The sequence below is a fragment of the Panthera tigris genome, chromosome D3 (assembly GCF_018350195.1).
Source record: "Panthera tigris isolate Pti1 chromosome D3, P.tigris_Pti1_mat1.1, whole genome shotgun sequence".
Lineage (NCBI taxonomy): Eukaryota > Metazoa > Chordata > Mammalia > Carnivora > Felidae > Panthera > Panthera tigris.
In genome coordinates, this window is record NC_056671.1 from 52,890,138 (window position 1) to 52,918,012 (window position 27,875).

A 27,875-nucleotide genomic window follows, 5' to 3' on the forward strand; every position below is an offset into this window, starting at 1 on the left:
GATAACCTATAGCTAGCTCTCTTCCTGCTACCTGGTTGGACCTTGTAGTTTGATAGCAAAACGAGCGACAAAAATAAAAGAAAACGCTAGACAGCTGAATAAAGCAACATTCAAAAAGAAATTTAAAAAGGACCTTGAGAAATAGATTAAATTCAAATCTCATTATAAAGTGTCTTGAAAAAACTCAGTCATAATAAACACAAGTGGGGATATAAAATTCGTCAAAAGGTTTGAAAATGAGCCAGGCATGTACTTAGTGACTAAGTTCAAATAAGACAAACTCTAAGTGACCCTTATTTTCCTAATTTTACAAACAAAACTTAATTATGAGAAACTTAGTATATATCTGTCTGTTCTGTGCCTAATGTGCTAATCCTTATAAAAAACGTAGGGTGAGGTGCCTGGGTGGCTCAGTCGGTTGAGCGTCCGACTTCAGCTCAGGTCACGATCTCGTGGTCCGTGAGTTCGAGCCCCGCGTCAGGCTCTGGGCTGATGGCTCAGAGCCTGGAGCCTGCTTCCGATTCTGTGTCTCCCTCTCTCTCTACCCCTCCCCCGTTCATGCTGTGTCTCTCTCTGTCTCAAAAATAAATAAATGTTAAAAAAAAAATTGAAAAAAATAAAAAACGTAGGGAGAAGAGCACACCACACAAAGAAATCTACAGATTCAATGCAATCCTTATAAAAAAACCAACAGTATTTTTCACAGAACTAGAACAAATAATCCTCAAAGTTGTACAGAACCACAAAAGATCCTGAATAGCCAAAGCGATCTTGAAAAGAAAAACAAAACCAGAGGTATGATAATCCCAGATCTCAAAATATACTACCAAGCTGGAGTCAAACAGTATTGTACTGGCACAAAAACAGACACACACATCAATGGAACAGAGAGCCCAGAAATAAATTCACAATTATATAGCCAATTAAACTTTGACAAAGGAGGCAAGAATATGCCATGGAAAAAAGACAATCTTTTCAACACAAGTGTTAGAAAAACTGGACAGCTCCATGCTAAAGAATGAGACTGGACCTCTTACACCATACACAAAAATAAACTCAAAATGGATTAAAGACCTAAATGTGAGATCTGAAGCCATACAACTCCATAAGAGAACGCAGTCAGTAATTTCTCTGACATTGGCTGTAGCAACATTTTTCCAGATATGTCTCCTGAGGCAGGGAAACAAGAGCAAAAATAAACTATTGGGACTACATCAAAATAAAAAGCTTCTGCACAGCAAAGGAAACAATCAACAAAACTAAAAGATAATCTACTAAATGGGAGAAGATATTTGCAAATAACATATCTGATAAAGGATTCGTATGCAAAATATAGAAATAATTTATGCAACTCAACACCAAAAAACCCACAAATAACACAATTTTAAAATGGTCAAAAAACATGAACAGACATTTCTCCAAAGAAGACATACAGGTTGTCCACAGATACATGAAAAGATGATTAACATCACTCATTGTCAGGGAAATGAAAATCAAAACCACAATGAGATATCACCTCATATCCATCAGAATAGCAAAAATCAAAAACACAAGAAACAACAAGCATTGGAAGGATGTGGAGAAAAAGCAACCTTCATGGACTGTTGGTGGGAATGCAAACTGGTACAACCACACTGGAAAACAGTATGGAGGCTTCTCAAAAAACTTGAAAATAGAATTACTATATGATCCAGTAATTGCACTACTGGGTATTTACCCAAAAAATATAAAAACACTAATTTGAAAAGATAGATAAGGATATAGATATAGATGTAGATATATTATATAAAAATATATAATATATATATTGTATATATTATATATACAATATATTCTATATATCTCTTTTCAAATTCAAATTTTCAAATATATATAATATATATTTAATTGCTATATTATATAATATATATAATGGAATATTACTAAGCCATAATTGCAACAATACAGAAGGATCTAGAGGGTATAATGCTAAGTGAAATGTCAGTCAGAGAAAGACAAATACCATAATTTCACTCATATGTGGAGTTTAAGAAACAAAACAAACAAAGAAAAAGGAGACAAACAAACAAAAATGGACTCTTAAATATAGAAAACAAACTGGTGGTTGCCAGAAGGGAGGCAAGTGGGGGATGGGTGAGATAGGAGTGATGAGAGTACACTTACAATGATGAGCACGGAGTTATGTACAGAATCGTTGAATCACTATATTGAATGCCTGAAACTAATACAACACCTATGTTAATTATACTGGAATTAAAACAAAATAAAAATAAACACACTGAATAAAATCTAGGGGGAAGAGCCCTTACCTCAAAACCTTTCTCACAACTGCTCAAAATGTCAGGCTCTAATCCTTGTCAAAGGTCATATCTGGTTGGAGCCAGAATGTAATTTGTCATATCTTTCAGTGGAAAATACTTGCTGTATTCAAATTAATAGCTATCTTTTTCAAACTGTATGCGTTTCTACTCGATAAATTACTGACCTGGGCTTCTCAATTTGTTTTGATCACATCTGAGATTGGGTTTACCTAGAATTAGACGCTGAGAGACAGGACTTGTGGGCAATCTAGGGAGGAAGGGGATGGATATAAAGGAACTACTGGTTAATAACTGGGAAATGAAATAGAGAAGGGAAAATAGCTAACAAAGGCCAGTTACCCCCATGGGCAAATGAAGGTCAGCTCTCCTGGAGAAAATGTTGGAAGTCGGTGTAGGGCATGCACTGCAGAGTTAAACCATCTCAGACATGAGGGAGATTGTATATTTAGACAACAGCTACCATCAGTTCATAGTTAGAGACTACCTGTGCCTGCTGCATGAGTTGGCAAAGTGGCTGTAACATCGGTGAGAATACACAATAGCTGGCAGTTAGAAATTGGGTGTGTGGGTACTGAGATATAAGGGCAAAGTATAGAGAGAGAGCACCGATGGCATCTGTTGCAACCGCTGGTATACTCAGCAGCACTCTGGTGAGATATGCTCTAAGAAACCTCAAATTTTTCTGATTTCACAGGCCTTCCCTACACATTCCACTGTAAATAAGAATGGATCATAAATTAATATATTGATAAAATAGATGACAAAACCATGTGGTGTAAAATAGGAAAGTCTTCAAGTCCCCCTTGGCGTTAATTTATACCTTTATGATATTATATGATTCATGTTAATTAGATGCCTGTCCCTGTAAAGTGTTTAGACATATAATCATTCTCCTATAAGAGATGACTTAGCTTTACTGTTACAAATTTAGGAGTGACCTTGATAGATAATTGGTTTTGATGTCTATTTACTACTAGAAAGAAGGGTCATGAGTCAATTAAAGTCATCATTTTTTGTATACACAGCCCAACATTTTAATAGCTTATTTCCAGCAACATGATGTTAACTCACTCAGTTTCTAAGACAGGTTCTTGCACCTAGCTTATTTAAAAAGGTACATCAAAAACTGTATGGTCACTATTTGGCTATGGAAGAAATTAAATAACACATTTAGAATTAATGTGTGATGGGGATTGAGGAGGGCACCTTTTGGGACGAGCACTGGGTGTTGTATGGAAACCAATTTGACAATAAACTTCATATATTGAAAAAAATATATGTTCCAAATGAAAAAAAAAGAATTAATGTGTGATACACAGAGGTCAGCACAGCAACAAGCAGAAACTCAATAATTATTTGTTGAATACATACATAAATGCAATGCATTCACTACTCAACTTTTCTAAAATCCATCCTTGCATTGATGGTCTATATAAGAACTGACAAAGCCCCCAATTCTATTATATTGCTTGTCAAATACCACCATTCCCAATAGAACTTCTCCTTTGAAATTATTCTTTGCCATGATGATTCCTCTTTAAAATGAGGGGCAATACAGTTTAAATTTGTTAGATTGCAAAATATATTTTGACCAATTATCTTAAATATGCTTTGGGAAAAGATAAGATATATAAAAAATTAGATCCTACTAGGATGTAGTGAGAATCAAAGTGTAAACTAAAGAAAAGTAGTTTATTTTCAAACATAACCAAACATTTTTTAAATGAAAAATATTTGGAAAACAGAGTCCTAAAACAATGAAATGGAACTTTTCTTCATATGACAAAGGTCATGGTGGCAGTAGAAAACTACTCCCAGAACTCTATGAGGCTGGCCAACCAACTAGTAGGAACTTCATAATTATTTGTGGGAGACATAAATAAATGCAATCCATTCACTACTCATGTTTTCTAAAATATATCACCTGGTAGATTAAATCAAATATATGTAAAAGTTCAGGCCTTTCCACATGCTATTCTCTGAGAGAATAAATAAAGGCATTTTCTCTCCTGGAGAAAGAATATTTTACTAGATAGCCCTGCAGCTTAGAGGAAAGGCATGTCAAAATATCTATCCACCTTTGCTTTCCATTCACACCCAATAAACATTTTTGAGCTAGTACCTGGATTGCTAGAGTAAGTGGAGGGCATTTAGAGACAAAATATGAACTTTATAGTTATCCTGCCATGGGAAACTCTCCCCAGTGAAAATTAATAAATATTTTACTTCATAAATCACCTTTTACAAAGATGATGACTGAGCATCAATCACCAGGAAAACTGATCTACTTTTTTTCTTTCTTTCTTTTTTTTAACATTTATTCATTTTTGAGAGACAGAGAGAGACAGAGCACAAGTGGGGGAGGGACAGAGAGAGAGACAGAATCTGAAGTAAGCTCCAGGCTCTGAGCTGTCAACACGAGCCCGATGCAGGACTCAAACATACGAACTGTGAGATCATGACTTGAGCCAAAGTTGGACACTTAACTGGTGAAGCCACCCAGGTGCCTGCTGATCTACTTCCAATATAAAGGCGAAAATAATGTGAGGTTAGAAAGCTTGTATGTAAAGCGTGAAATGGGGAACTCAATTCAAGTTAGGCAATTAATGGGTCCGATTTGGGTGCCTATCTGGCTGGATTTCTCTTTGCTCTTATTATTGACGACCTAAAAGCACTCCTTCTAAAACACTGTTATTTATGAAGTAAGGATAATGAGCCAGATTTTTCAAAAGATGTACAATGTATTCTAAAAATCATTAAAACCAAAACAAGGGGGCACCTTGGTGGCTCAGTCAGCTGAGCATCCGACTTTGGCTCAGGTCATGATCTCGTGGTTCACAGGTTTGAGCCCCACATCAGGATCTGTGCTGACCGCTCAGAGCCTAGAGACTGCTTCGTGGATTCTGTCTCCCTCTCTCTCTGTACCTCTCCCGCTCGTTCTCTCTCTCTCTCTCTCTCTCTCTCTCTCTCTCTCTCACTCTCTCTCTCTCAAAAATAAATAAAACATTAAAAAAATTTAAAAAATTAAAAACGAGAATTATAAACCAATTAAATAGGGTGCTTGGGTAGCTCAGTGGGTTGAGCATCCTACTTCAGCTCATGTCATGATCACACGGTTTGTGGGTTTCAGTCCCGTGTTGGACACTGTGCAGAAAGCTCAGAGCCTGGAGCCTGCTTCAGATTCTGTGTCTCCTCTCTCTCTCTGTCCCACCCCTTCTTGTGCTCTCTCTCTCTCAAAAATAAATAAATAAACTTAAAAAAAATTTTTGTAAGAAATAATTAGATTGAATAGCATTTCAAACACAGGTAAAAAACTGTCAAATCAAAATGCTATAAACTAGAGGAACAGGCAATAAAGAAAACCATATTTATTGACTGACTCGCTAAAAATTAAATATTAGTATATAGAAAAAAATAGCATATCTATACTTAATGCCATAGACTATAATCAATGGCAAGTCTGTTACAGACATATACACTCTAGAAATTATGAAGAAAGAATACTACTCAAAGAGAGTGTACTATGTGTTAGTTTCTCTCTATAAATGTATCTAATTTAACTCCCAGAATCTGCCAGGGAAGGAAATAGATGAGGTAATTGCAATTTACAAAGATAAATTAACTCACTCATAGAAACAAACTAAATGAGTGGAATTTCTGGAATTTGAGCCAGATCTGCATCTTTATCCATTTCAATATGCTACGCTGGCATTACACATTTACCTTAAATATAAATAGCTAAGTCTATAAGCATGACAAACTAGAAGCTATAATTAGGGATAAGCTACATAAATAAAATAAACTATGTAATAAAATTAACTTCTACATAATAAAAGCTAACAAATGTGATATAATGACACATTCTTTCAAGATCTAGTGCTGGAACCAGTTCCGCATCATTGGTCAAGAGGGGAGTTGAAGCTGAAAAGCAGATTCCTTAAAGATGTCACCTTTATTTTCTGTAACTAAGCTTCCTCTCCCATAGAGATCTTTGGATATGAGCAGGATGCAGAAGCACAAAGAGAGAGAACACAGTAGTACGTCCAAGGTAACTCAGGGACCAATCCCAACTAGATCTCATGAGTTAAACCCAACAGAAACAAGGGAAAGCCGAAAAAGACTTAAAAAAGACTTCATATATTAAAATCATCAGGGATTTACTATCAAACAATCTAATAAATCTAATAAAATTTATATACCTAGTAACACCTAGTATATAACTAGTAATACCTAGTATATACCTAGTAAGACTGATCAACACAAAAAGAGAATGCACAAATAATATCAAGAGTTCTTTAAAATAGGGTGTGACTGTAGATTTCACAGACATTAATGAAATAAGAGGAAATTACAAATAATTTGTGGCCAATTAAAGGATTTAGAGGAAGTAGACAAATTCATAGTAAAAAGTACCATTGACCCAAACTTTCAAGAGCCAAAGGCTCAAGAAAGAAATAATTTCCATCTTATACAACTGTTCTACATAAGAGAATAAGGCTTACAATCCTTAGCTCATTTTATAAGGCTAGCATAACTTTTTGACAAGTTCGACTAGATCAGCATAAGAAGGGAAAATTACATATTAATTCCATACATGAACACGGATGGAAATTCTGTTTGGGGCAGTGGGAGGTACAGGCTTCCAGATGCAATGAATCTAATGGGGATGCAAGATTCAGTATAGGGCATGCAATCGATGGTACTGGATTAGTGTTGGATGGTGACAGATGGTAGCTACGCTTGTGGTCGGCACATAACAACATATAGAGTTGTTGAATCGCTCTACTGTATTTGAAACTAATGTAACATTGTAGGTCAACTATACTTCAATCAGTCAATCAATAATGCAGGCTTAGCAAAATTGCTGGATACAAAAATCAAAAGGCCAAAATCAATTATACTCCTATATGTAAGAAAATAAATGTTAGAAACTGCAATTAAAGAAAATATATCATTTATACTAGTAAGACAATGAATTTGTGCTGTTTTCAGTCACTAAGTTTGTGATAGTTTATTACCACAGCAACAGGAAACTAATAGATAGCAGGACTGTTTAGAACAGCTTATTCCAAATAAAAACATAATCATTCTCAAATGCAAAAGAGAAAGAAAAATCCAAAACAAACTCAAAAGAGAAAAAAAAAAACAAAGTAAAAAAGTTTCAACACATTTAACAGAAGTTCATTTCCCTTAAATATGAAGAATATTTACAAATCCATACTAAAGGCATCAGTAACACAGTGGAGGGGAAAAAAGGAAGTAAACTTTTCACCTAAAAGGAAACACAAATAGTCAATACCAACCCCCATGAAGAGATGCTATTTTTATCATATTAGAAAAATATGTTTACCTGCTGCCATTTCTCCCCGCGCCAACCACAGGTCTAGGTTAATTACCCTGACTCAATAAACTCTTAACCTCTTAAAACCAGCATGCAACTCCAGAATTATGGGAAAAGCATGTTAAGAATAAATAATTCCAGGTGCCATGTCCAGACATTCAGATTCAGTAAGTCTGGAGCCAAGAAATCTGTATTTCCTATGTACTGGACCATATAATTTGGGTACATGCACAGCTTATCTCGAACTTCTTATCCCTGAATTTCTTCCTAAACAACCTAAGCCCACAGCCCATTTCAGAGTCTGCTAGATGCATGACTAATAGCACAAAAGGTAAACTATATACATGAAACAACTTTGCCAAAGAGGGGGTACTGCCAGTGCCATTGCAGTAGTCAGCATGACACTGAAGTAATTATCATAGTGCGGATGATGCCACTGTCATCATGATCAGGAGTCAGGGGACAGACTAAGATGACATTTTGAGGGGATAAGTATGCAGCAAATATGCAATAAACATGTAAGTACACGCTTTAATTAACACAGGGCGAGAAGCCACACTATTCTTTCTGCACTTACTTAGAAGACATCCCACACCAAGAACATGACATCACAGAGAGAATCAACAAGGCACCTCTGTCAGGATGTAAGTATGATTTTAGGGTGTAAACTAACATCATCCTATGGTAATAACATAACCCTTTAGGAAACTGACATTTAATCTATGTGATTTCCAACACCCATTAAATGACCTGGTTTGCAGGCACCATGGTTTCCATACATAAATTGGCTTTAACAAGGAAACAGGTCGTTTATCTTCAGTGCCATTAACTCAAGGTGGACAGTCAGAGGTGTGTTCACAGCACTGCTCTAGGTCAAAACCAAGACAAGTTTGTTTACATTTTGTTCATCCCCCCAGGCCCAGGCTAATGAAAACCCTTTTGCTTGAGTCAACTCTGAAACCTACTTGCCTACTGCATTTGACAAACATGGTTTAGGACCATAAATATTTTTAAAATTTCCTTTCCTCTAACACCTGCTATCAAGAAATAAAGCTGCCCTTGGATACTTAAGCAATATCCACCAGTAACCCTAAACTGATAACTTGATAGAAAAATGCTGCCTTACCATCATGTTCACAATATTTGCCCTGAACAGATTACATTTCTTTTTTCAAAAAGAATTTGTACTGGCATGCATTAAGTTATGCATTACTTTTAAAAAATGTAAGTGTTAAAATACTTGCTCTTTAAATGGACATGATGTATGGAATGAAAATGTCCCACTACTTTAAAAGCAGTATGAGACAATATTACAGAAGCACAGAACAATAATTAAATATCTAGAACATCCCTGAAATTCTATGTGCACTTTCATAATAGCAAATGAAATAGGATATCACACATAAACAAAAGGACAAACTTACTTTTCGAATCCTGCATGCAGAGCCAGCTGCTAAACCTAATAGTTCGGTAAACTCTAAACTATTTAAAGAGTTTTTGTAAAAGATAATAGGATTCAGCCATCACATCTTTTTTACATTTTGCTTTCATGTATCCAGCCAACACTGGATAGTGGCTTGGTAGTTATATAAATTGACTATAATCAGGAGGTAGAACTCTTGCCCAACTTTGGCACTTAAACTCTATAGTCTCTCAGGGTATACCTGTAACATGGATTGGAGAGAAGGGAGAAAGGAGAGATTGCATTAGATCATCTCTAGGGTATTTTTTTTTCCATTATTTTAGAGAGAGAGAGAGTGCAAGAGGGGCAGACACAGAGAGAGAATCTTAAGCTGAGCACGGGGCCCGACACGGGGCAGGATCCCACAACCCTGGGATCATGACCTGAGCCAAAATCAAGAGTTGGATGCCCAAACAACTGAGCTATCCAGGCGCCCCATCTCTAGGGTATTTTTAAGCATTAATGATTTCATGCTCCGTTTTAATGATGGCTGGTACCCCACAAGAGAAACAAAAGTAGCTGTTCTTTACCTAAGTCAAAATCATGACCTAAGTTTTGCCAAGAAAAGGATTTCACTAACTGAAATCCTTTCAGGATTCTATTTTGAGATCACTTCCATAATTCTCCCCAGAAGTAAGTACAAATGAGGTGATGGGACATCAACTGTCCACCTCTCAGTTATTGCAAAGTCTTTTAAATCAGCGTATAATCATAATCACCAGATTCAAATTCTGAATCACTGAGTTCAGGAGTTATAAATGGGGAAATCTGGAGGAATCACGTAAAAGACCTAGTACCTACTTCTACTGTTTGCTGTTTCTTTTCTTTTCCTTTCTTTTCTTTTCATTTTTCCTTTCTTTCTTTCTTTCTTTCTTTCTTTCTTTCTTTCTTTCTTTCCTTTCTTTCTTTCTTTCTTTCTTTCTTTCTTTCTTTCTTTCTTTCTTTCTTTCTTTTGTTTCTTTGTTTGTTTCTTTCTTTCTTTCTTTCCTTTCTTTCTTACTTTCTTTTCTTGAAACTCACCTTATGAATAGCAAGTCAGGTAAGTAGGAAATTTTACATTTCAGAAGAAATCAACCCGACATGATGTAAACAAAAGGTAGAAAGTCTTGCAAATATCTCTATCAGATATAGCCAGGGAAGAGTGTAATTTTCCCCTTGTGAAAAGCAAGAACACTCTAGATCTGTTTCATTAATTCTCTAATGCATATTAAATTATTCTAATTCAATATTAACTGAAATAAAACAAAAATGAATTTCTTTAGCTGGCTAAACAATAATCAACTTGCCCTACCTTGCATATTAATATAATGCACTGTTACATGTTGACTCAGAGCCTGCTTGGAAATAGTGATGGAAATAAAACCATCATGACAACCACTGACTTCTCCCTCATCCCTTAGTACTTTCTTAAGCTCTGACTGACCCATTGTTTATAGCCATAAATCTGCTAAAGAATCCTTACTGGCTTCTCCCATTCTCTACTGTTCTGCAGTGACTCCCATGGCAATAAAAGGTCCCTCAGATTTATTTCTGTTTGATGGCCCAGAGCATCATACTGAAAGCACTGAAATTATACATTCTTTTCTCTTCCCTCATACTCTCCATTGGATATGGACACCAAAAACAATTTTATGTACAGGGGCCATGGTAAACTGGGACGCAGTTTTTTTAAAGTCTAAAATTCCATTTATTTGAGATATTTTACATTCTCCTCTTACGTGTCTATAATTCAAATCTGAAGCAGCAGGGCACATTAAATTTCCACAAGACACAAACCATCTTCATAGCTGCTTATAGCGTATTTCTAGGGATAGAAATGCACACAGCCCAGGACTATCTCTACTCACTGATAAAGCACAAATTCTCATTGTTCTTCCTCCTTTATTCCGGAATAATTCAAATGCTTTGTACAAAAATAAAACCAAAGTCACAGCACAGTTATAATCAATGAAAAGGTCTTTGGTAGGCTGGCTGGGAAGGAAACAATTTCAACCACCCTGTCTCTTGGAACTCATTTCAGCAACAATGTCCGTTATACTTCACACATGTAGAAAAACACAGGGAAAATTCCACTGCATCCCCAAAGCCCAAAGCTCGCTGGCACTATTGATGGAGGATATATTTCAAGAGTAAAAGTATTTAATTCAATGCTGTTTTAACCTAGCTATAAAACAAAATTTTTCCATGGTGGATGCAATTGTCACATTTCAAACCTCTGAACAACAATTCATGAAAACAAAGAAGTATCAAAGCTCAGTTGCATGTAAAACAGTTGCAAAAGAATTTTTTTAACTAGGCTCCACACACTGCCATAGAGCCCAGTGTGGGGCTTGAATTCACAACCCTGAGATCAAGACCTAAGCTGATAACAAGAGTCAAATGCCTGGGGTGCCTGGGTGGCTCAGTGGGTTAAGCGTCGGACTTTGGCTCAGGCCATGATCTCATAGTCTGTGAGTTCAAGCCCCGCGTCGGGCTCTGTACTGACAGCTCAGAGCCTGGAGCCTGTTTCGGATTCTGTGTCTCCCTCTCTCTCTGACCTTCCCCCATTCATGCTCTGTCTCTCTGTCTCAAAGATAAACGTTAAAAAAAAAAAAAAGAGTCGAATGTTTAACCAACTGAGCCACCCAGATGCCTCGCAAAAGACCTTTTTTTAAAAAAAAATTTTTTTTAATGTTTGTTTTTAAGAGAGGGAGACATAGCACGAGCAAGGGAGGGACAGAGAGAGAGGGAGACACAGACTCCAAAGCTGTCAGCACAGAGCCTGACACGAGGCTTGAACCCACAGACCATGAGATCATGACCTAGGCCAAAGTCGGACACTCAACCGACTGAGCCACCCAGGCACCCCTAGATTTATAAAACTTATTTATTCAAGCATAGCTTTCCATAACTCTTGTTTTAAAGACATCTAACATACAATGAAATAGTAAATTAATATCTAGAAGACCACTTGATGTACTTTAAAACTTGATCTCACACATATGCTTTATTAGCTCAGCTTATACATTTTTGAATTATAAATATAGATATCCCCAAATATAATATTTGGCTTAGGCAGATATATCCAAATACTGCCTTTTTGTAACAATTCACTTCCGTATAATTTCCTGCTCTCTTTCTTAGAGATATTTTCAACATATAATTCATTTATCTTCATTTTAGGATACTATGCCAGTGCTCTAATTGCTTAGACTCTCTCCTATGCTCCAAAAAATGTCAAACTAAGATTCCCAAAGACTGAATGCTGTTTAGAATACATTCCATTCCTAGCAATAGAGCCCATCTTGTTTCTGAGATGCAGCAATGATGCAATCCCCCTTTCAAATTCTCCAACCAACGTATATTAGCAGTTAGAGAACATTCAACTACATTCTCTTTTTATATTTGTTGATGATGCTTGCCAACCTGCAATTTTTTTCACGGGGGAGCTACCAATTCTAAACCCACACTAACAAAGGATAAGAGAGAAATGAAAAAAGGGAAATGATATTCTGAAACATCCAGATACTGCTCTGGTCTTTTGCCCTTAAATTCTCAGGTTCCCCGTCTCAGCTTTTCTCAATAAATATTTATGAGGGTTTCAAATGTGTTACTCACTCATATTATGTACTTTTTTATCAGTGGATATGCCACGAAGAGTGAGCAAACTCTGTATTGCAGTTACCTTAAGACAGTTTAGTTAATGTCATATCATATATAACAGGCTCAACTGTATATGGAGGAAAGAATATGCTAAAATGTGCAAAAAAAAAAAAAACAAAACATACTAGTGTAATCAGAGTCTCTCTGTCCTAACCTTATTTTTCAGAACATCTTTAAACTTGAGGAATGCAGTTTGACCACAGGACTTCTTAAGGAGGGAAGCAGGAATCACCTTAATTAAGAGATGAGAGTTTCATTATTCTATCTCTCTCCCTACACCATCCTTTGGGCCTGATGCCTCTTCACAATGCCCTCTGCTCCAAGTGTCAGTCCTTGAAGTTGGTTCTGTAGTGTACATATGTGTGTGTGTTGTTAGTATATATAATTTTGCTTTTATGATGTTGGCAGAAGAAGAAGCCTACTAATTTTATTCAGCATGATGATAGGCCCTAACATCTTAATTATTTTTCATGTTGTGAGTAATTTATTATTCATTGGGTATCTTCCCTGTAAATCTTGTCCTCCCTCTGTAAGATTTTTCTTTGGTGTCCAACAAAGGGTTTCATTGCAATAAGAATCAAGGTGTGTCTATGTTCTTACCCAGAGCTCAAACAATGCCAGCCTTCCAGACCAGCCCAAGAGTTTGGGGTGGGGAAACAGAGTCATTATAGAACATCTTCATTCCTCTGCCCAGAAAGCACCAGAGTTATCACCCATGCCCTCCTAAAAGGGCATCTTGAAGCACATCTTGCTGCAGAGCCGAATTCAGAACCCAGAAGACTAGGACTAAAATCAAATTTCATCCGGGTTCGTGTGCGAGAAAGACCTGAAGGAATGGATTGGCTCCTTTTCAGGAACATCTGCCTTTTGATCATTTTAATGGTAAGTAGAATTTAAAGGCCTAGGGAAGGAAATGCAGCCTTAAGGCCTTATCTCTTCTGTCAGTTGTCAGAGTTTCTATAGGGATTTATTCCATTTTTAAACCTGTTCCTATAAAAAAGAGTTCTATGAGTTCAGCCCATGGTGACTTCAAAGGACTCTCCATGCTTGAGGGACCAAATGCCATAGAAAAGCAGGGTGAGAATTTGGCTGAACTAGACTTCCATGGAGTCACAGACATAATCTAATTCAGATTAAATGCCGTAACGATTCTAAAACTTATAATCAGAAACAAAATTATTTTCCATTTTCTTTTATTTATACTTAAACCAAAACCCTACATGTGTAGGGAAGTAAGTTGGTCAAGCCCATTTCTTTTATACAGTTATTTCCCTGTGAGTTTGTTTCAAGGTGAAGTAATGTTAGCTATCTCAAAATTACATTGTAACTAACCATGAAATATTTAAGTCATATGAGAATTTTTTCCTATCAGAAATGGCTAAAGAAAGTGAAGAAAACCAAGCCATCAAGATGAACCCTATCTGGGATTATTAAAGCATTCCCACAGTCCAGGAAGGAACTATTTAGATGATACGTTTATTTAAAATAAACATGGAATTTTGGTTATTATACTACTTTCCTCCTTTGGGTGCTCAAAGCATAAAGTGCTTTCCAGAGAGGTATCACGTATAGCAAGTGTCCTACCCTTGAAAAAGGTAAGGGAGCATCTAATTCCGGATTCCTAGAGGAACAGAGATCAGGTCGGTCAATTCACCAAACTATGCCAATTCAATTAGAAAAAAATCTATTTTTAAAAATCAATTAAGGGGTGCCTGGATAGCTCAGTCAGTTAAGAATCCAACTTTTGATCTCGGCTCATGTCATGATCTCATGGTTCATGGGATGGAGCCCCGTTTGGGATTCTCTCTCTCCCTCTCTCTCTCTGCCCCTCTTCCTGCACGCTCGCTCGCTCTCTCTCTCTCTTTATTTCTTTCTTTCCCTCTCTTTCTGAAAATAAACATTTAAAGAAAACTATATTACATTAGACATAAGTCTATTGAATGTCAAATGACAGAACAATTCAGTCAAAAGAGTTAAAAAAATAAAGGGAATGGTAAGAAGAGGGAATTATTAGGAAAATTGGACATTTTTTTCAAAGCAAACAAAGGCAAATACCCTATTTCTGGCTGCCTCTCAGTCTCCTAGGAATGTCCACAGTGATGCTATGACATGACCTCGGAAAATGATTTCCACCATATTCTCCAGCAAGTGGCTCTATATAGGATTTATCTTGAACATCAGTTCTAAAAGGCAGAGGGCAGCCAATGCTAGGGAGATAAGGGAACACATTGCTGTCCACTTGCCCTGGCAGGTGCCATTCTTCTGGAATTTACAATTCCATGAGCTTCCAAAGTGGCGCAGCAGCCTAACACTGCCAAAGGTCACACAGCCCAAACTTGGAAGGAAACAGCGGTAGAACATTCCGTTCTCTGAGCTTGGGAGACAGATTATTAAATAAGACCGTTTTTGAAAAATATTTGTCAACTGAAAAACTCCAAATAGAAGTGTGATGCCCTGTAATAATGATCATTATTTATTTGCATTACAAAAGGAAAGAATCTGATTCAATTTTTAATGGAAATTAAGAATCATCAGTCTAGACCTATTGCTGTATTTCTATGGGTTATCTCCATGCCTTTCAACTCAGACAAATCTTTTGGTTTTGTAAGGAAAACGCACTGCATGTATCAAGATTTTAAAGGGTATTTCTGAGCATTAAATTTTGCCTCCTATTCTCCGCACAGGCATGTTTTATGACCATTTAATTTTATTGAGTTCATTTTTCTTCTCCTTGATCTTAAAAGAGTATTATATTTCAGATTCTCAGCATCTCTCTTAGGTAGTATTGATTTATTATCCTTACTAATTTTCAGGTTTTTGATACTTAATTTCCCCCTATTCCCCACTGATACTAAAGTATTTGTGTTTTGCATTTCTTAGTAATTGTGATAGACTTAAGGTATTTTCTATTTCTAATAGATCCTTTAACGTATCACTTAATAACTTTTGCAATTAGGAAGTAGAAACTTCTAGAATGTTTCAAGATTAGAACAAGTTAAGGAAAGTCAATATATTATGGATGTTGTGGAAAATAGGCACACCTAGTTGTCTTTTGTTTCTTGAACTCTGTCCTTTTTTCATTAACTAAATCAAAGGCTATCTGGGCATCATTGCAGGTCACACTAATGAGGGTGTGGCAGCTTCTCAGAGATGGGTACTTTATGTCATCTATATCTCATCCACAAGGTACTTTAAACAAGATTTTGACTGGCATGATCTATAAGTGGTACCCAAAACTCAAGGCTACAATAGGGCGTCCCATTTTATCATGTAAGCCCTTTGGCATCGTCTTCCTAAGGATGTTCATCATGTTCTCCTGTAAAATGGATTGAGGTAGTCAGGTACAGTCAACACTGAACTGAGACTCAGAAACCTCAGGGTTGAGTCACAGCTTCCCCTCAAAGGGGCTGTGTACCTTTGGCCAAAGCACCCAACCTTTCAGGGCCTCATCGTGCCCCATGTCAGGAAACACTGTTAGACATGATGTCACTAAGCTCCTGCCAATGCAGAAACTCTGAGATTCTTTAGTTACCTCTACTGAAGAGTTATGTAGCAGAAGTTTGCATCTGGCTCACAAATACTATTTTCATAACTTTAGTCGAAGAATCTACAGATTTGGGTCATGCTATGGATTGTATAAGTTTTACTAAGAAAGAATCACTTAAGGCAGAACAGTTAATTAGCTGTAAGAGACCTGTATTCTATCCAGTAGATGGTATCATAAAAAAAAACAGCTAGGTAGTTTCTATCAGATAAGAATTTTTGGGTACATATGGTGATCATATGCTACCTATGAGATGTAAACATTTCAACTAAGTATTCTTGCTCTTGGAAAATAAAGCAGGTAGGTAGCTAAGCATATAAATATTATCTCACTGTAAGTTGAAAACAGACACCAAAATTTAAAAACATATTTAGAACTAACCCAGCCACTTATCAATTTAGTTCTCACATAAAACAATGTGATTCTGCCGTATAGAACAGTCATTTGTTTTTTATTTTATTGTCAGACAAATCTCTAGGTGTATAGACTTATGGGAACACCACCACTAACAACAACCGCAACAAAAACACATTATCTGATTTTGGTTTTTATTTGTGATAAATAAAATACCCTAAGTAGCATTAAGTGACTGGTTTTAATACTGCTTGTTACAAAAACCTTGACGTCCCAATTTGGCCAATGCTGTATCCTATCCATGCTTCTTTTACATTGTCTATTACATTCTAGTATCTGTTTTCACTTACCTGCTTTCCTCCCTCTTTCAACATGTAACACTAAAGGTTCCATGGAAGCAAATCTCACCTCTATTATTTTTGTTGTTGTCAATATAACTGACTAGAGAATTATAATATATACTTTAATCCCAGCAGGCAAATCTTTATTTTTGCCTTAAGATTCCTACAAACTTCACATTGGGCTACAAAAAAAATGTTATATCCCAGGAGATATCTATTATTATTACCATAACATGACCTGTGATTTTAATAGAGTCTTCTCAATAATATCTACCTTGTAGATATTATGTAGATGTAGTTGTAGGATAAAAATCCTGCCCTGAAAATATTTCATGGTTCTTGAGACTCAATGATGTTTTCCCTTTTTCAAAGATATTTTTCTTTTTTAGAGAACTTCTCAATCCTGAGTAGTAGCTGCCTCCTTTTTAGTCCCTAAGTATCCAGGCAGGAGTTCCTTACAAAGTAATGAAACTGCTGTTTGAGTTGCAGGGATACTTCCTTCCCTTTCCCAAGTGGGAGCTCAGCTGGAATGTTGGAATATTTCACACACAGAGAACACCTCTGATGACAGGGTTTCTGGAAGGAGTGACCTGAGTGAAACCTTCAGATATGACCTGCATGAGAAATATTTGCCTTTCCTTTCTACCTGGAAAATTACACAGCTTACAAACTAAAATGCCACTACTTGATATACCTTCAATTATAAACAAAAGTGGTATAATTAGGCTTGAACTTGGCATCTCTGACATATCCCTATGAGGATACCAATTGCTTTACTCAATTATTTTTATAAGTATTATTCAGGAGAGAACTGCTTATTAATAAGTTAGTCTGAGCTGTGCAAATGACTTCAAAAACTGACTTCAAAAAGGTAAGTCACAAAAATGAAAAACATCCTGGTTCAGTAGCTACTACTTTAAATACACTCAGCATGGAAAAGAATGGTATGTAGTCTAATATTGCAGTTAGTACACATAATGACTTAGATTCCAATATCTTGTATAAAATCACCATATTTTCTTTAGGAGAAAGTACTGACAAGGAAAAACAGGCCCAGAAAAACTTCAGTAATTTGCCAAAAGTTAGATGGCTACTGGATATTGTATATATAACCTATTATTCTCCCTAGAATGGGTACATCATAACAGGTTGGAACGTGTCTCCCACAGAAAAAAACAGTACCTGTCACATAATATGTATCAATGAAAAATTTTAAATGAATGAATGGATTTTGTTTCTAATGCATCTTTCTAACCAAGTCACTTCTCCATATTTCCCACTTATCAGCTAATAGGCAACTTTAATGTGGTTTAGTGAGCTATGAAGCCAGCTTGATGGTTTAAAACGGAGACAACCAAGGAGTTGGATCTCAGGGATTTGGTCTGGAACTGCATGCTCGTTTCACCCCCTTACACTACAAAACATTTTACAGTTAACAAAGTCATTTCACACGCATAACAAAAGTCCTAAAGGATAAGCAGAAGTAACCTCATTTCACAAATAAACTTTAGGACATAAATGATTCATAAATGTACCATAAGTGGTACAGTTGTAATTTGAACCGAATATTACACGTCCAAAACTTTATCCACTCTTCCTGATTTGACTCCTTCTCTCAACTGGGCCAATGCTGTATCCCATCCATGCTTCTTTTACAGGGTCTGTAACATTCCAGTATCTTTTTATATCTGCTTTCCTCTTTCTTTGAACGTGGGAGCCCTTTCTGGGCAGATACTCTATCTTAGTTTTCATTCTGGGAGACTAAGTAGCACGGGTGCGTATGTTTTAGCTTCTGAGGCACATTTATATTGCCAGAAAAAGGCCTATTCAGGTTACTTCAGTTAATTCAATTTATTGTAAGGACGTCCAAAGAAAAAAGGAATATGGGAAACCTTCTCATCAACTAGGCCAGAGAGAGCATAGCACACCCAGGATACCAAACATCTCTCTGGGTTATTTCTGCTCCCTCAACTGCAGGTGCCTCTAACTCCCTTTTTCATGTACTCCACCATCATGGTAACTGGTTCAACAGTCTCCATTTTGTGTGATGCCTTTTAGCCAGGCCCTCAGACCAAACCACACCTTTGAATGGTGCGTGACCTACATAGGTTCCAAAATGGCGACTTTTATAGGCAAGGAATTTCTGCAATTATCCAGGAGCCCATAACTATTCTGCACAGTTTAATTGATGTTCACACAGTTAGGCTACTGTGTGCAACTTAGGAAGACAATGTCATTTCATGTTTCTTCCAAAACACCCATTCCCAGGTATGGAAAGTGAGGAGCCTCCTGACGGGGCTCATGATTTCATAGGGCCTGAGAATAAAACCTGCAGAGTTCCTTCAAGAACACCTGTCCTTAAAGGGACAGGATTTGGAGAGCGTGGCGATTGGGACCCTCATCAGTAGAGCCAGCTGAGTAGGAAGCAGAAATACCAGAGGTGTACCACCTCCAACAGGCACGATATAAGTTCTCCTAGATAAGAACCCGGGATCTAACGTTGCAACCTCCCGAAATTAAAAAACAAAAAATGTCGGGGACAGCAAGAGGATGAAAAGGAGCTTCTACTCACAGATGCGCAGGGCAACCATGGATCATTGCTATCCTTCAGTTGAGCTGGGTTCTGTAAAGAGGACAAGAGCAAATAAAATGAACTCCAAACACTCCTTTTATCCCTTCAAACTGAGGACTAATCAGGTTGATGTGGCTAATTTCAAGTCTTTAAAAATGAGTGACTAGTACTTTTATATGACAGGGTGTGCTGTGAACATACCCTCTAAAGCACAGAAGAAAACTCTTTCACTTTTCTTCCTCTTTATGAACACACTGTGCACTTCCTGTGCCTATCACTTTCACACTTTTTATTCGTTTTAGATCAGAACCTGAAACAGAGAGAGGCTAGGAGATTTATCCAAGGTCACATAGCTGGCAAACAAAGTCAAGACACGTCCTCAGTTCTTCTGCCTCCAATGTGTCTAAACCACATTGCTTTTTATGAAGCTGAACTATAATTTAGTGCTACATATCCATTTGGAGACAGAAACTATTTGACTTAGAAATATACACAGATTTGGGGTGCCGGGGTGGCTCAGTCAGTTGAGTGTCTGACTCTTGATTTTGGCTCAGGTCATGATCTCACGGCTCATGAGTTCAAGCCCTGTGTCGGGCTCTGCACTGAGAGCATGGAGCCTGCTTGGGATTTTCTCTCTCCTCTTTCTGCCTCTTTCTCTCTCTCTCTTTCTCTCTCTTTCAAAAACAAATAAATAAATAATTGAAAAAAGAAATATACACAGATTTCAGAAACTTGATATCAGCCTAATTGCTGCTATAACAATAATCTTCATTTGGGGTACACATATCCCTGAGATACATGATCATGCTTCTCATGTATCCCTGAGATACATGATCATACTTATACAGAGGGTATAAGTACACAGATAGTTTTAAATGAATCATTCACTACATACTCAGCTTCCACGTATATATTCTTTCCTTAAGTCAACATGATGAACATGTACCTGAACCTGAAGTATCAAGTTGACCTCTCCCAAATCTCCCTTTAAAAAAAGTCACACCTCTCACACATGGCAAACATTGCTAGGTTGCACTGCAATGGATTGTAAAAGTATCCAGGGCACTGAGCCAAGCGATAATTCAAAATATCCATATCAGAACTGAGAAAGAATTGACTCTAAAACTCATAGTGTCCTCTTACAAGTCATATGATTTTCAATTATTTATTTTCAACAATATTAAAAGAGGACCCAATAGGGTTGCCAGTGTATAGGTCATTATAAATCATTTTTAACGATAGATGAAACATTATTAAACATTCTCAAAAATTCAAAATACTGTAAAAACGTTACTCTCCGTGGCAATGTCAATGTTCAAAATTGGCTGCTATTGCAAGATCACTTATAAGAACGCAATAAATCCAAAGATTTATTTTGGAAATATACAGAAAGAAGATGAAAGTAAAATTTTGTTCTCTTAAATTTTACACATATATTCTATTTCTTCAAAGATTTTAAAATATTTTTAAACACTAAAGCCTCTGGCAGATTCATGATTAGCAATAAATTCCAGATCATCACTCAGCAAAAGTAAAATATCTATTGTGTCCTCCTTTTAGATCAGAACAAGACTTTCACATACAACATATATCTCTGTGTAACTTCCCATACCTGCACAATTTGAAGCACAAAAGGCTCCATAATGATCGATCTTACATTTTTCATCTAGTCTGTATATGTGGTAGAACTAATTTTATGAACACAAAACATTAAATAAGAGACAGTGATAAATTACAAATATTATTTTGTCCTCCTTTTTTTTTTTGAAAATGTTCATTTTTTTTTAATGTTTATTTGGTTTTGAAGGAAAGAGACAGAGTGTGAGCGGGGGAGGGGCAGAGAGAGAGGGAGACACAGAATCCGAAGGAGGCTCCAGGCTCTGAGCTGTCAGCACAGAGCTGACGCAGGGCTCGAACCCACAAACTGCAAGATCATGATCTGAGCCAAAGTCGGACGCTTAACCGACTGAGCCACCCAGGCGCCCCATGTCAAGTTCTACTTTAAAAAAGGCTCAAAACTGGGGCGCCTGGGTGGCTCAGTCGGTTGAGCATCCGACTTTGGCTCAGGTCATGATCTTGCAGTCCATGAGTTCAAGCCCTGCATCGGGCTCTGTGCTGACAGCTCAGAGCCTGGAGCCTGCTTCTGGTTCTGTGTCTCCCTCTCTCTCTGCCCCTCCCCCGCTCATGCTCAGTCTCCCTCACTCTCAAAAATGAATAAATGTTAAAAAAAAAAAAAAAAGTTAAAAAAAAAAGGCTCAAAACAGATGGCCTGCACATCATATTCTTGCTTCCTCATCTCAGGTGGTCTTCAAACTCTTCATCAACTACAGACTAATAGTTGCTTGCCTCTGTTTCTAGCCTTCTGTGCTCAAGTGTTCCCTAACATTTATGGCATGAGTTGGCTCCCTGTCACTTTCCTTCACCCTTCCCAATTCTTCTCACTCCAACCCCACAAAATTGTGGAACAGGTATGTGCATAATTTTCCTCTAATTATGCCTCAAAATGATTTCTCTCTTCATTGAATTCTGATCTTTTGTATCAAAGGAAGAAACAATCTACCTCATTACCAAGTCTCTTTTATTCACATTTTGATCCAGCCATTCCTATTCTCTTTTAATCACAATTGTAACTGTTCCTTGATTTCTTTCCTCTCCCTTTCTCCTTTTTCCTCCTATCACTTTTTCTCCACAGCCCCCTTCTCCTCTGCCTTTAGATCGTATATTTGGTCATGATTTCCCAACATTAAAAAAATATGCCTTGATGTGGCTCAGTCAGTTAAGCATCCAACTCTTGATTTCAGCTCAGGTCATGATCTCTTGGTTCATGGGATCGAGCCTGCATTGGGCTCTGCGCTAACAGCTGACAGCGCAGATCCTGTTTGGGATTCTCTCTCTCCTTCTCTCTCTGCCCCTCCTCCTCCTCCTCCTCCTCCTCCTTCTTCTTCTTCTTCTCTCTCTCTCTCTCTTTCTCTCTCTCTCTCTCAAAATAAATAAACTTAAAAAAATATATCTTGATCTAATTAACCCCTCAAACTATATCTTACCTCCCACATTTCTTTTATCTCCTAACTGAAAGTGTAATCTACAATTACTATTTCCACTTTCTCAATAACTCATTCCCTGACTCCCATGATTTGGCATATGTCACCAGCAAAAGTTAGCAATGACCCATGACCTTCTCGGTTCCCATTCTCCTTCACCTTGCTATGCACATTAACCATCAAATATTCCCTCTTTGTCTAACCTCTTATCATTCCGCTCCAGAGATTCTGTTTCCTCTCTTGTTACTTGTCCACCTGCTTATCCAATGTCTCCTTTCTGAACTCAGCTTCCTCATCAACCCACCACAACCACCACAATCACCACCACTTTGTAGCATTCTGCAGAGCGGATTCTGACACCGAGAGAATCCGCTCTGCACCCACAGCCTGGTCCCCTGATTCTCTATTCCCTTGGGCTCTTGGAGCCCTATGCTTTTAGACTTCTTCTTTCTGTACCCTGCACAGATATGCGCATTTCCCATAAGATTCTGTTCCTTGCCTACTTCACTTACCTTACACCATTGCATGTAATAGCCTCGTTTCCTTTAACTTCAAATAACACTCGTGTTTGGATAAATTCTACTTCTTTAGCTTTTCTATCTATCTCAAATTTTAGAATCACATTAAAAATTTACAAAAATAAAACGAACATCAGACACCCTCTCACTGCAGTGACATTCTCCTGCTGAATTTTCTGTTTCTATGACTAGCACTCCAATTGTCTGTGAAAGCCAAGCTTACACCATCTGACCTTTCCCCTCCTGGCATCCCATGGTCCATAAGCCCTACCAGTTCTTTGGGAATGTTTCTATCTTCTCTCCTTTCCAGTGCCACTTCAACACTGATGTTGGTGTTCTAAGTATGCCTTACCTTAGCAATTGCTAACTCCTACATGTCTTGACTTCAAGTGCTTTTCCTTTACATTCCACCCTTTGTATTGATGCTGTGTATTACATACACTACTTTTGTCACTCTTACTCTCTTATCCAATGAAGTTCAAACTCCTTAATCTGCTACATAAAGCACTTCATGATATGTCTCCAAACTGAGATTCCAAATCTTGTTTCCCATGTGTCCTTACTACTACTTTCCAGCTAATAATATTATTTATCATTTCTGGAACATCCAAAAGTGCCCTGTGTTCATGTTTTACTCTGGCTGAAATTTTCCTTTTTATCAATTCTTCTTATCAAAGCAGCTTCATCCTTGAGAGCCTTTTCAGTCCCTAGTCTCCTACAAGTCCTTACCAAAATTCACTTCGATCACTTGAGTTGTCTGCTATACCCATCCATCAAGCCCATCAGTGCCTCCATTAAAGCATATATCCTAACCTGTCTTGCTGTAATTATGTGTTTTGTCTTCCCTAAAAGTGTAAAAGCCTTTGGAGGGCAAAGAGCCTGTATTATTCATTTTGTATTACCCATGCTTATTCTATATTATTAACAAAATGTGGATTTAAGAAATGAATTAACAAAAGAAGATTGTCAATGGTTTTATGACAGTTTCCTTTAAATTATGCACTTTTTGCTAATGTTGTACCTTCTATAACAGGTGGTGTTAGAAGTAAACAGCGAATTTATTGTTGAGGTAATGTATATTAAAACTGTTTTCTCAATTTAAATTGAAAGAAAAATGGAATTTTGTAATGCATCGTATATCGAAAATCAGAATACTGAAATCATAATCACTTAGTAAAAGGTAAGAGAAAGAACCTCTGCCAAACCAAAATAGCAATGGCAAACCCATACTTCTAAATATCCATGTTTTCAGGCATAGTTTGTAACAACTCAATGTCATAGTAACTCCTACTTTTCAAACTGTATTAGTAGTTTATTCATACATTTCTCAACTTAAAGAAGCACAGTAATACATTAGAATGAGAAGAAGATTTTTAGACAGTTACACCATTAAGAAAGATAACCAATGGTCAATTTCCTCCTTTCAGCAAGGGAAAGATATAAATATCTATCTATATCTATCTATATATCTATATATCTATATATATATATGTCATCACAACTCAATAGAACAACAGAGAATCCAGTGCCATTAAGAGTGGGACTCAGGAAATAAAGTCCTCGATCTCTGGGAGGGCTTTATTTTCTTACAGTAATTAAACTTTCATCATGATCAATCTCAAATCATTGAAGAAAATAAAATTACTTTTCTAATCTCTGTTGATGAAGAGATCTCTGGTACATTTCAGGAAGTTGTATCAAAATGGGGGGAAAGTGTACGTGCTTTGGTTCTTGAAAGGATAAGCTCCATTCACAGGGAACGTTTCCTTCCCCAAAGTGGTAATTAAATGAAGCATTAGCTTCAACAAACATTACGATCATTTAGGCCTCAATAAGTATATTAGGAGTCACTTAAAAATTTATTTATATTTATATATAAATGCATACATTTATGCATGTATACAAATATGTTTATGCATGTAGTAACATTTCTAAACTCTTCAATACTTTAAAATTCTTAGACTTCCTCCAACAATAGTAACATAAGACGACAAAGAGAAAAACATATAGCAAGCAGGGATAAATATGGACAACATTGAGAAGACACGTAGTTATCCATGGGATTATTGCAAGTACCATCAATTCAGTTAAAATATTCTTCTAATCCTACAATAATATATTTGGATGCTTAGCCAGAGTGATGTCCTTACCAAAAGAAAAGAAAAATCCCTTCCCTCTTTTAGGTGACCATACCCATCAGCACAATTTTCCTTTTGCATAGGATGAACTCAACGGAACACCAGCAATCTTTTAAACTCTGGAGATCAGAAAGCCTGGTCAGAGCCCAAAGAGGGGTGAGGAAAGATTGAAAAAAAAAGAAAGAAAGAAAAAAACACAACAAATTATCCAATATAACACATTATGAGCACGACACATAGCTAATGAAATTTGTTTCACTAGAATCATATAGTTACAAGTGAGATGATTCCAAAAGAAGAAGGTAGGCAAGTGACCAGGCTACACCCACCAAGGGTTTTGAATTAGTGAACACTTTCTTTGTTCCTCAAATTCAATACCTTTGCTTCTTCTGGGTGCACCTTACAATGTTGAATAAATGTCCTTACTAAGTAAAACTGTCCTAACACTGTATAAAATGTGAACTATTTTTGCATAAGGTGAAAGAATTAGACGTTGAAAATGGCACTACAAAATGGCAGACGGTCAGAAGACAAAAGCGGGAGTGGATCAAGTTTGCTGCTGCCTGTCGAGAAGGAGAGGACAACTCCAAGAGGAATCCGATTGCCAGAGTAAGTGAGGAAATGAACAGGAGTATGCGGTGCTGATAACACATGATTTGCAGGGCAGGAAAGCCCTCAGACATTTCGGGGATTTTCAGCCTTCACTACTCCAAAGTGACTTAGGAAGAGGGGTGACAGGTAGTCATTTGCTCATGTTGCTGAGGCACTGTTTTGAATATTACCTTGTGGGAACTGATACAGAGCAGAGAGTCTTCGAGTGATCCTAGAAGAGAAACCTGGATCTCCAGTACAACTGGGCTTTATCTGTTCATTTGTGTCCTGCTTATCTGTCACAGGTACATGTTATAGAAAATTTATGCATGTAGTAATAATCTTCCGGCTATCCCTCCCCCAGATCAAAGGTTTACAGTATTGATTAATTCTCTCCAAGAAAGGAAAGAAGGGAAGTGTCAAAAGTTCCCACTAGATTCCTATATCCAGAATTAGGAGAGTCTTAAAAAGTATTCCAAATAATGGTAATTAAAAAGGAAGGAGAATGAAGGGAAGAAACTGTACTAAATTGATCCAAGAAGGATGGGATCCACGTTAGCAGTTTCACTAGGTCTTGGGAAGGGGCATCTTGGCCTTGCCCCACTAGTGAAACAGCAGAGCAGTCAACCAGAATTCTCTCCTTACAGCTTTACATTTATACATTGTTTGCATGTTTATATGAAGTTTTACCTATGTATAGTAAGCATCAGCAGTGAGTGATATTACAGATACAACCTCCACTCAAGAAGACATTATTCTCTGTCAGAGGAGTATTCTGATTTTTGGAAATTTTTGGAAAGATTTAAATTGTTATTGTTTGCTTTCAACTCACAGTTATAGCTTTATGTTACTTCACTGTATGGCATATTCTTTTCTTTTTATTTGCATTCGGGGATTTCCTGGATTTTCATCCAGATAAATAAGATCTCTGGATTAGAGTGGAGCTACTCCAAGTTGTGTTTCCAGTTGTCTTTATTTAATTGTGGGTATTGGGTAACAAATCTTAGTATTTTACCGAACGTTCTCATCTTTGGTATACAGGTGAGATTCCAAAATTTAAACTATCTTTGTTCAAATTTATGAGCAATAGATATAAAACTATTAAAACAAAACTTACGTGGCAGAATATTTGCCATAAACTCTATTTGGCAGATGAGCGATATGGTAGGTTTCAATTCATAAAATTATTCCCAGTATCTCAAAACACTGTATTTCTCTTGTGGTTTTCTTAAGTTATCTATAATTTTGATTAAATCTCTAAAGTCTAGTCAGGGTACATATCAATATAACACGATCCTTCAATGAGTACTAAAGATGGTGATTTCTTCTGTCAAACTCTTTATATGCAAAGAAAATCAGAGAATTGAACAATGTACCATTAATAATAGCAAATCTCCCATCAAGCATGTATGTGCCTTATGCCAGGCATCGGGGTGTGGTGTATATATGTTACCTCATACAATCCCCACAACAAACTTAGGATGTAAGTGGTATTATCCCATTATAAGCTGGTGCTTGGCAAAGTTAAGTGAATTTTCCAAGGTCACACAGGCCTAAATCATGGTGCCTTGTTTGAATCCAAAGCCCATCTGGCTACAAAGCTATTCCCTTCTCATTCTATTACACGCCACGGTTCATTATCTGCTTTAAATAAGATCACAATCCTAACCATTTTCCTCATAGATCCGATCAGACTGTGAAGCGAACCAGAAGATTACATACCGCATCTCTGGGGTAGGAATTGATCGACCACCTTACGGAGTGTTCACCATTAATCCTCGGACTGGGGAAATTAACATCACTTCAGTGGTGGACAGAGAGATAACCCCACTTTTCTTGGTAAGTCACAGTAGTGTTTTAACTTATGCATATTATTTTCTTCCCTATTTAAAACACAGTAAAGCTGAAGCCAAACAAAGGGACCAAAGCAATGAAAAGAGTATGAAAACATAAGTTTATAGTTCAAGAGTGTTATATAGATATGCCATCAAATGTCTTGATAATGTTTAA

At 37.0% G+C, this 27,875-nt stretch overlaps 1 protein-coding gene across 1 annotated transcript in view; it reads left to right on the plus strand.

Annotated features, from left to right (window-relative positions):
* Nucleotides 1–17,936: 17,936 nt before the first annotated feature.
* The window catches only part of DSG4 (desmoglein 4), a 35,240-nt gene continuing 25,301 nt past the window's right edge, over nt 17,937–27,875 (plus strand). Inside the window, 5 exon segments of the mRNA XM_042961570.1 lie at nt 17,937–17,949; nt 23,329–23,477; nt 24,170–24,205; nt 25,752–25,883; nt 27,549–27,704. Coding sequence (XP_042817504.1) covers nt 17,937–17,949; nt 23,329–23,477; nt 24,170–24,205; nt 25,752–25,883; nt 27,549–27,704 — 486 coding nt within the window.